Genomic DNA, 9748 nt, shown 5'->3' on the forward strand with positions numbered 1-9748 from the left:
TAAAGCAACTTGGCACATGGTACAGACAGCTGCGTTTGCTCATCGAATTCTCACAACAGCCCCACATGCTAATGTTACCTCCACTCTACATATGAGAGTCTTGAGGCCTAGAAAGCTCCTATAACTTAGCAGAGCCCAAAGGCGAGCTCCTAGGCTGAAGCATGTAACCCCCATGCTGTCCCAAGCCTGTCATATGGTTCTTTTCCTGGCTGCAATGTCCAGTGCCAGGGACGGCTTCTTGGGCTTTGATTTCAGCAGTGGCTGAGGAGGAAAGAACTCTAGCTCCATTCTGGAGGTTTGGAAGCAACTCAATCAAACTCGGTTCTCCAAGACCCTTCCATAGCACTTCAGCTCTTGGCAGCACTTTACAGTATACAGATCCTCTTTACCTTTATTAGCTAATGCATCTTTCTAATAATCCTGTTTGCCCCCAATTAACAGATGAGAAAAAGAGGGGTAAGAGAAACTTAAGTGTCTTATTCAGGATCACACAGGTAGGAAATGGCAAAATTAGCCTCGAATCCACTCTGGTCCACCACAGTTTCTAGGAGAAATCACAATCTAACCCTAATAGTTGCTGTCACCTCAGCATGGGTGTGTGTTTTCCTCTGTTTAAAGAACAAATTTGTTTTATTTGTTTTAAATTGAGGTATTCACATGTACACCCATGGCTGATTTATGTCAATGTATGGCAAAAACCACTACAATATTTATAAAGTAATTAGCCTCCAATTAAAATTAATTAAAAAAAATAAATTGAGGTATAACTGACTACAATATTATATAAATTTCAGTTGTATAAATAGTGATTTACGATTTTAAAGGTTATATTCCATTTATAGTTATTATAAAGTATTGGCTATATTCCCTGTGCTATACAGTGTTTCCTTGTAGTTTTATTTGATACATGGTAGTTTGTACCTCGGAGAAGGCAATGGAACCCTACTCCAGTGTTCTTGCCTGGAGAATCCCAGGGATGGGAAGCCTGATGGGCTGCCGTCTATGGGGTCGCACAGAGTCGGACACGACTGAAGCGACTTAGCAGCAGCAGCAGTTTGTACCTCTTAATTGCCTAACCTCATCTTTCCCCTCCCACTTGCCTCTTCCCTTGGGTTACCACCAGTTTATCCTCTTTATCTGTGAGTCTATTTCTTATTTGTTATGCTCACTAATTTATGTTTTATTTTTTTATTTTTCACGCAGCATTTGTCTTTCTCTGACTTATTTCACTTAGCATAATGCCCTCCAAGTCCATTCATGTTGTTGCAAATGCCAAAATTTTATTCTTTTTTATAGTGGTGCTCCCTTGTGTGCGTATGTATATATGCATAACATAGTTTTATTCATTCATCTTTTGATGGACACAAGAGCAGATTCATTTTTAAGTCTTGCAAAATTTGGTAATACATGACTAAAAAATCAAAACATTTTGTGCAGAAGAATTGCAAATAATTTATGTAGATATTCCACCCCCAAGAGAAGGGAGTATAATTCTCCACTCCTTAAGTGTGGGCTTCCGATAATGACAGTATAATATAGAAAGGCGGGCAGAGTAACAGCACAGTGGAGAAACCTGAAACAGCGCCTCAGCCAGGTGGTCAAGTCATGTTTATAATAGGATATGTACCCTGGACGTATGTAAAGAGAATGGCACATAACCTCTGTGGTCTTCTTCCCAAAAACCCACAACCCGGTCTATTCAGAAAAACATCAGACAAATCCCAGTTAAGGGACCACCTACAAAATACTGACCTCAAAACTGTCATTATCGGAAACAAGGAAAATCTGAGAACTGTCACAGTCTTTGGCTAAATGGAAGGAATCCTAGACAGACAAAGGATGTTAGGAAAAAACTAAGGAAACCTGAATTAAGAATTCAATTTAGTTCAGTTCAGTAGCTCAGTCGTGTCTGACTCTTTGCGACCCCATGAATCGCAGCACACCAGGCCTCCCTGTCCATCACCAACTCCCGGAGTTCACTCAAACCCACATCCATTGAGTCGGTGATGCCATCCAGCCATCTCATCCTCTGTCATCCCCTTCTCCTCCTGCCCCCAATCCCTCCCAGCATCAGACTCTTTTCCAATGAGTCAACTCTTCGCATGAGGTGGCCAAAGTACTGGAGTTTCAGCTTTAGCATCATTCCTTCCAAAGAAATCCCAGGGCTGATCTCCTTCAGAATGGATTGGTTGGATCTCCTTGCAGTCCAAGGGACTCTCAAGAGTCTTCTCCAACACCACAGTTCAAAAGCATCAATTCTTCGGTGCTCAGCCTTCTTCACAGACCAACTCTCACATCCATACATGACCACAGGAAAAACCATAGCCTTGACTAGAAGGATCTTTGTTGGCAAAGTAATGTCTCTGCTTTTGGATATGCTATCTAGTTTGGTCATAACTTTCCTTCCAAGGAGTAAGTGTCTTTTAATTTCATGGCTGCAGTCACCATCTGCAGTGATTTTGGAGCCCCCAAAAATAAAGTCTGACACTCTTTCCACTGTTTCCCCATCTATTTCCCATGAAGTGATGGGACCAGATGCCATAATCTTAGTTTTCTGAATGTTGAGCTTTAAAACAACTTTTTCACTCTCCTCTTTCAAGAGGCTTTTTAGTTCCTCTTCACTTTCTGCCATAAGGGTGGTGTTATCTGCATAATGGACTTTACTAATAGTAATGTATTAATATTCACCCATTAATTAACAAATATACTATACTTGTGTCAATAAAAAAAGATACTGGGTGTGAGGTATATGGAAACCTTCTGGACAATCTTCACAATTTTTCTGTAAATCTAAAACTGCTAGAAAAAAATTAACTTTACTTTTTAAAGAAGCTTGAAGTTTCAAAAAAAAAAATACTCAGTGAAAAGTCTCCCTTCTACCCTTGATCATCTGCTCAGTTTTCTTCCCCTCCAAACCACCATGCCTCCTTCCAGGAGGGTTCCAGTGAGGCAGCATGGTTTGGTGTTAAGAGTCTGGCCCCCACAACTGGAATAACTGGCCCTCAGTCTTGATCTATGTTGGTTTCTAGCTGTGTGACCCTGGCAGTTCCTTACCCTCTCTGTGCCTTGTGCCCTCAAAGCTAAAATCCTCATAAAATTATTGGGAGTGTTAAATGTATTAATGTATATAATAAGCATGTTATAAGTGTTTGCTTTTATTATTGCATATAAGTAAGCAAATATATTTATGCAACAAATATGCTAATAAAAATATCTAAAACTTGCAAATAAGTCACATCAAAAAGAACTAAGTGCCCTTTCAGAGTTATTTGAGATCACTGGCTAATAACCCCACCTATGGGTCAGCCGGGGAAAGTAACTGCTATATGATTTGCTATTGATTGATTAGTGTTCAGACTCTATAAAGAGGTTAACTTGTAGAAGATTGATGAATAGCAATTTTTTTTGCCTGGTAGGAAAAGAAAAAGTTATGGTTTTATTGCCAAGTAGGAATTAATTTCTTTGTATCTAACTTTGCAATCTTATTCAAGTTCTTTTTCCTCCTGAATGTCAATAATAATTTTTCATTTCTTCCTTTTTTCTAAATTTATTTTTGTAGTATTATTTGTTTGGCTGTCCCAGCACCTGGAATCTTGTTCCCTGACCAGGGATCAAACCTGGGCCTCTTATGTTGGGAATGTAGATTCTTAACCACTGGACCACAAGGGAAGTCCTCATTTCTTCCTTTGATCCATCCTGCTGGTTTACTCATTAAGTAGTTAAATAAATCTTGGTTCTCACTACATATCTGCATTAGTCAAGTTTACCCTGGTGCAAATTTTGCTTTGACAAATAGTACCATGCCATATACACGGTCCTACCCTTTGGTTTTTTTCACTTAATACATCTTGAAGGTAGTTTCACATCAGAATATAAAGAGCTTCCTTCTCCTGTTTTGCCACTGTATAGAATACATTATATGGTTATGCAGTATTTATACTCAGAATCAATTTAGCCAGCCTCCTATTGATGAACATTTAGGTTTTTTCCACTCTTTTATTGTTGCAAACAATGCTGTATGAATAACCCTGTACACAGCCAGAGATAGTCAGAAGTGGATGGGAAGGCTGAAGGGCCTCTAGAGGGCAAAGGAGCCTAAGGGAGGGGCCTGGTTACCTGCTCCCAGCCCAGCCTAGCCGGTCTTCCCCTGGCTCTGTGTCAATCCGGCCTCCTCCTGTCTCTTCCTCTCCATCCTGAGCTCCTGGTATCTCCAGACAGGAAGGGACAGCCTTCGGTTCCCTGAAGACCTGAGCTCTGGCTTCCACTGAAAGCCAGCGGAGGGTGCCTTGGAGAGGAGGATCTTGGGGGCTCGGGGCCTGGGGCTGGTACTATCCCTGGGCTGGAGCCACTGAGGGCACATGCTCAACACACCCTGAGGGCTCTGGTAGGGGATGAAGACCCGGGGGCCGGGAACTTCCTGAGGGGGCTGGGGGGCTGGGGGAGGGGGCGGGGCAGTGCCTAGCAGCTCTGGAACAGACTTCCTTCGGGTTCCCAGTGCAGGGGGGTGGTCAGGGCACAGGGTATGGCAGGCGGTGGTGAGGAAAGGACTGGCCAGGCTGGTCGTGATGGTCACAAGTTGGTCCAGGACACCCCCTTCCTGAGGAGACTGGACAAAGGGGAGGGTCAAGGTGGCCTGCAGTCGCTCTAGGAGAGACGGGGCGGCCTGAGCCTGGGCCACGAGCCCGGGCAAGGCTGGCCACTCAGGCTGATAATGCTGGCTGAGCTGCTCCACTTGGGGCCGCCGCAGCAGCTGCCGGATCCTCTGCACCGTGTCGAAGCTGTCTGTCAGAAATGCCCACTCCAGGGCGGTCTTTCCCCTGACGGGATCCACTGCTGTCAAGTCAGCACCTGGGGGGTGGGGGGCACAGGAGTGTCATGCGGTGGGACAGGGAATTGCTGACTTGCAGAAGGACAGATTCTTCAGTGGTAGGACTGATTTGGGTTAGATGCAAAACCATAGTGTCTCATGCTGTTGCAGCTGGAAGCTGAGGATCCTCAGTGGCTACAGCCCAGGGTCAGTACCAGCCCCAGATTCAACTTCTGGTTTAGGACTGATGAAGAAATTGGAGTCCAGCGAGGGGAAAAGATTTCAGAGAGACCTACTGGGGGGATCTCCAAACCTGGTGTAGAACAGAGACCCCCTGAGCTAAGGCACTGACCAGAGGGATGGTGTACAGGTTGCCCAGAATGGGGGGGGTCAAGCTGCACCCCCTGGAGCAGGTAGGGGGGATCCTGCTAGTTCCCACTCCTGGTTCCTCCCTTCACCACCACACGCCCCTAATCCTGGGAAGCAGGGAGTGGCTGTCACTTTGAAACAAAGGAGGGGGTGCAGACCTTCTCAGCCCAAACCCAGTCTGATGCAACGGGGAAGGGAAAAGCTGGAGGCTGGGGATCCCCAGAGTGAACAACAGAGGGTAGACCCACCTCATGGAGTAATGAGGGTCTGAGACTCCACAGACCATGTGGACTTCACCCCAGAACAACTCTACACTGCCCCTACGTCTCAACTGCCCATCACTGCATCCCTGGAACCCTGGCTCCTCAGAGCTGGAAACCCAAAGAAGGCCATAGTTCTCGTTACACTGGGTAGGCTCACAGAGGAAAGCTGTTTGCCCACAGTCACTCAGCTGGTGGCAGAGCCGGGATGAGAACTCGAGAATCTGGTTCCAGACTCCAGCTTTTTTTTTGGTATTAGGTTATCTAGCTGGTCCAGTTATCCTCCCAAGCTTTCTTTTCTGGGACCATCATTCACAGTGTAAACAGAGCTCTCAATAGCTAGACGCTTTGTCAGAAGCCCCAGCACACTCCCCCCAACTCCAGGAGGTCAGCCTGGATTGACCTTCTTTCCCCATCTCTCTCATTGCAACTATGACAGCACGCAGTGCTGGTGGGGAGGGATGGGGGAGGGACTCGAGGCCACTGATCCTGATCCAGACCCCATGCACCTGCCATGAGGAGGGCAGCAACACATTCCGAGCGATCCCGCATGGCGGCCTTCATCAGCGCGGTCAGTCCCCGCTGGTCCCGGCGCTCCAGGTCAAGGCCTGCATAGTAGTTGATCAGGTGACTCACCAGAGACACGTGGCCTACAAGGCACCAAGGGCTGAGCTTAGCTACTCAAGAAAGAGATGACAAAGCCCCAAACCCACCCTCCACCCAACAAGGCAGAGTCTGTGGTGGGAGTACGTCATTGCAGACAGTGTGGGGCTATGGTCGGGTCTGGAGCAGGGGTACTGATTAAGGATGGGGTTAGCAGCCTCTCACCTGCTTGGGCAGCCAGCATGAGGGCTGTGTCCCCTTCTTTGTCCTGCTGGTTCACATCCAGGAAAGGACAGCGGCTGAGCAGGGCCACCACACTTTGGAAACCATGGTAGCAGGCGACCATGAGACCTGTCTGGAGGAGGGGCAGCTCAGCCCCTGTGGTTTCCTCCAGGAGCCCCTTGGGGGCCCTGTGTCCTCTAACTCACAACTGTCTCAGAGATGTCCTAGGCCCTGGGGAGACCCACTCTTACCCACTCCCTCCTGAGGACCCAGGCGATGGGTGCTGACCCTGAAGCTCACAGCGCCCTCACTGCCCTGCAAAGCCCTCTGGGGTGGCTCACCCTCCCGTTGCCATCCACCTGGGTGGCTTCCTCTGGGGAGACCCCATCATCCAGCATGGCTTGCAGCTGGGCAGGGTCATTGCGGACACAGGCCCAGTACAGGGCCCCCAGTGTGCAGCTTGGGGTAGAGGCCTCACTGTCCAGGCAGGATGGGGCCTCAGACGCGTCCAGCCCTCCCTTCTGCCAGGTCGGCTCCTGGTCTTCCATCTTGGAGCCAAGAAGGTGATTGGCTCCTTCTCACACAGTTTGCATCTATAACACAGGATGAGGGGTACAGTGTCTCCCTGGACCCCAGGAGGGATCCCAGCAGTTGTGACTGCCCAACTGGCCCTGGGGAGAGCTTTTCCTTGCTGGAGTCTTCCATCCCATCCATCTAGGAGAGAGGACAAACCCCTGGCAGAGAGTTGCAAGAGTCTTAAGAGGACAGAAGTCCTTCACTATTAAATGAGGATCCTAGTGAGATTCAAGGAGAGGGGCGGTCTTCTCTTTCCCATGGGACCTTACCTGGGTTCGCAGGGTCCCTAGCAGGCAGTCACTGCTGGGGCCCAGCCTGGCGCCCACAGCATCCCCCAGACTCCTGGGAGCACACTCACCGAGTCTCTGGAGTGTCTCGAGGTGGACTATCCGCCCCAGGAAGCAATGCTGGTAACAGATGGCTCGACTTAACGGGAAAAGCTGCCTTAAACACCTCGGAGCTGAGCTGGATCAAGCCGGGTTAGTTGAGGGGAGGCGGGGCGGGGGAGGGGGCGGGCGGGGCCGGCGCTCTCCTGTCCAAGATGACAGAGGCCCGCCCCCAAAGCCTGCCCAGAGTGGGCGGGGCCCGAGTCAGGGCAGCTCCGCCCCCGCGGAGGCGATTCTGGGAGTAAGCACCCCATCTCCTCCGACGCACTCAACTTGCGCCTTCATGGGAGACTGGCTGTCTCAGAAACCGATCCTTCGATGGTGGAAGGGCTACGACGTCCCCAAACTCACTCTCAAAAGCTGAAGTCCCTTTTTCCTTGGTGGAGCGGGGTCTTGGTGAGGGGGTGGTGTTGGAAGAGGGTGATAGTGATGACATCTCACTAAACAGGGGCTGGAGCAGAGATGGGGGTTCCAGGGGTCACTCGGATCTATTTTTTGAGGTTCTGGAGAAATTAAAGTATAAAGAACTGCTAATTAAGGGTACAAAAATTATGATATAGAAAGTTTACTGGATTAGTTTGTTATGGTAAATTAAATATGAAATGTTTAAATTGTGTTGATATCTAAATGAATTCATTTGATTATGTAAGCCGTTTATTTATAGTTATTTATTAAATTAATAATGAAGTATTGTTAAACCATTCTTTAAGTTAAATTACTATTAAATATCAAGTTTAATGAATTGGTTTGGGGCCTCGGGTGTAGAAAATGGAGCAAGTCATATTCCTCTGCTTATATCAGTCCAATTATAAGACTGTATAAGATCTCTCTCTTGTTTTACTTTACTTTGGTTTATGTCTTTCATCCCTGATCCCCAGAACCCATTCTCCTTTCCTTCACCAATTGACACAAATACCCTTGAAAATGTACATTTCATTGAAAGGTAGTGTTGATTTGTGTACGTTTTAACTAACACCTTGCTTCCCTTGTGGCTCAGCTGGTAAAGAATCTGCCTGCAATGCAGGAGACCTGGGTTCGAGCCCTGGGTTGGGAAGATCCCCTGGAGAAGGGACAGGCTACCCACTCCAATATTCTGGCCTGGAGAATTCCATGGACTGTATAGTCCATGGGGTCGCAAAGTGTCCGTCCGACAGGGCTGAGCGACTTTCACTTTCACTTTAACTGACACTTTGGATTGTGCTAAGCTCATTGTGTTTCTTCTCTTCACTCAGCGCTCTGTTTTCAGATTCTGTCCTTGTTGCAGTCCTTGCAGTGTATCGGTCAGGAGTGCCTTTGGTTGTAAGTAATCAAAAACTAACCTCAGCAGTGTGGTGGCTGCCACAGACTGATTGTTCAACATCCATCCAAAACTACAGATGCTGGAAAGCTAAAATGACACCCCCCAGATTCTTGTGAGCTAGCAATCTATGATTTATGTTCTGCTCTTGTGTGAGACATAAATTTGGAATACAGCTAAGTAGCATGGGACATCCGTTTTGCTGTCACAGATCATGATAGATGCTCGGGGATTCTGGTGAGTAGCTTCCTGATTCATCAGCTTCCTGTAGTAATGACTGTTGTTTTCCCCATCACAGGCAGAGGTCATGTGCCTCTCGAAGCTGGGAGTTGTTCCTGGACCTAAAGCCTGCTTCTCCATTTAAACTAGCCAGATTTATTTCTATTGTCTGTAATTGAACAGACACTCTGACACATGTGGCTTAAACAAATAGAGATTTATTCTTCATACGAGATAAAAAGTTCAGGGATAAGAAACTGTTGGTGTTGATTTAGTAACTTAAGATGTCAAGGTCTGGGATTCCCTGGTAGCTCAGTGGTAAAGAATACACCTACCAGTGCAGGAGACACAGGTTCGACCCCTGATCCAGGAGGATCCCACATGCTGAGGTGTGCCGAAACTATTGAGCCTATGCTTTACAGCCTTGGAACTCCAACTACTGAACCCATGTACCTAGAGCCTGTGCTCTGCAACAAGAGATTGTACCGCAATGAGAAGCCTGCAAACCACAACTAGAGAGTAGCCTCTGCTTGCCGCAACTGGAGACAAAGTCTGTGTAGTAACAAAGACCCAGCACAGCCAACAGATAAATAAAGAAAATTATATATATTTATATAAAGATGTCAAGGTCTTCTCTAGGAGTCTCTTGACTTTCCCTCATGGTCACAAGATGGCTGCTGTACCTATAGCCATCACAGAAAAATGTGGTGAATGCACAATATGGATTTTGTGGAGCAGCTGCAAGAAATCTAGTAGATTATTTGTTAGACATCACTGATAGATAATACAGTTCCTATCCATAACCCCCCATTCTCTCTAGTCACCTTTTAGTTAGGTAAGGCAAAGTAACACAATTTTGGCTAATGAAATGCAAGCAGCACTCTGATGGGTGAGGATCCTGGAAAAATCTTTGTTCTCTTGATAAAATATGTGCGGTGTACCTTTTAACCTTTCTTTCTTCCCTCATATTCCTGCTGCATAGAATTCTGTAGAGTGCCTCCATTACATT

The 9748-nt window shown here is 47.1% G+C and overlaps 1 protein-coding gene across 4 annotated transcripts; it reads right to left on the reverse strand.

The window, feature by feature from the left end:
* Window positions 1-3966: 3966 nt before the first annotated feature.
* ANKRD33 (ankyrin repeat domain 33) lies at window positions 3967-7340 on the reverse strand. Of its 4 annotated transcripts, XM_005206253.3 has the most exons (5): window positions 7196-7340; window positions 6603-6854; window positions 6265-6394; window positions 5946-6086; window positions 3967-4848 (listed from the first exon to the last, which is right to left on the reverse strand). In XM_005206253.3, the coding sequence occupies exons 2-5, from the start codon at window positions 6807-6809 to the stop codon at window positions 4133-4135; spliced, it is 1194 nt and encodes a 397-aa protein (XP_005206310.1). In that variant the 5' UTR covers window positions 6810-6854; window positions 7196-7340; the 3' UTR covers window positions 3967-4132. The 4 variants fall into 4 exon arrangements, with proteins under 4 accessions (XP_005206310.1, XP_010803230.1, XP_010803228.1 ...); XM_010804928.2 differs by lacking the exon at window positions 6603-6854 and having other exon boundaries at window positions 6265-6390; XM_010804926.2 differs by lacking the exon at window positions 6603-6854.
* Window positions 7341-9748: the final 2408 nt, after the last annotated feature.

Source organism: Bos taurus, chromosome 5 (genome assembly GCF_002263795.3).
Source record: "Bos taurus isolate L1 Dominette 01449 registration number 42190680 breed Hereford chromosome 5, ARS-UCD2.0, whole genome shotgun sequence".
Taxonomy (NCBI): Eukaryota; Metazoa; Chordata; class Mammalia; order Artiodactyla; family Bovidae; genus Bos; species Bos taurus.

What these genes read in the sequence shown, in the direction of transcription:
- ANKRD33 (XM_005206253.3), bottom strand. Translation starts at nt 6,809, where the DNA reads ATGGAAGACCAGGAGCCGACCTGGCAGAAGGGAGGGCTGGACGCGTCT. An exon ending in AGGTGGATGGCAACGGGAGG is followed by an intron (nt 6,395 to 6,602) that starts GTGAGCCACCCC and finishes CCCCTCCTCCAG; the next exon opens with ACAGGTCTCATGGTCGCCTG. An exon ending in CATGCTGGCTGCCCAAGCAG is followed by an intron (nt 6,087 to 6,264) that starts GTGAGAGGCTGC and finishes GGTGCCTTGTAG; the next exon opens with GCCACGTGTCTCTGGTGAGT.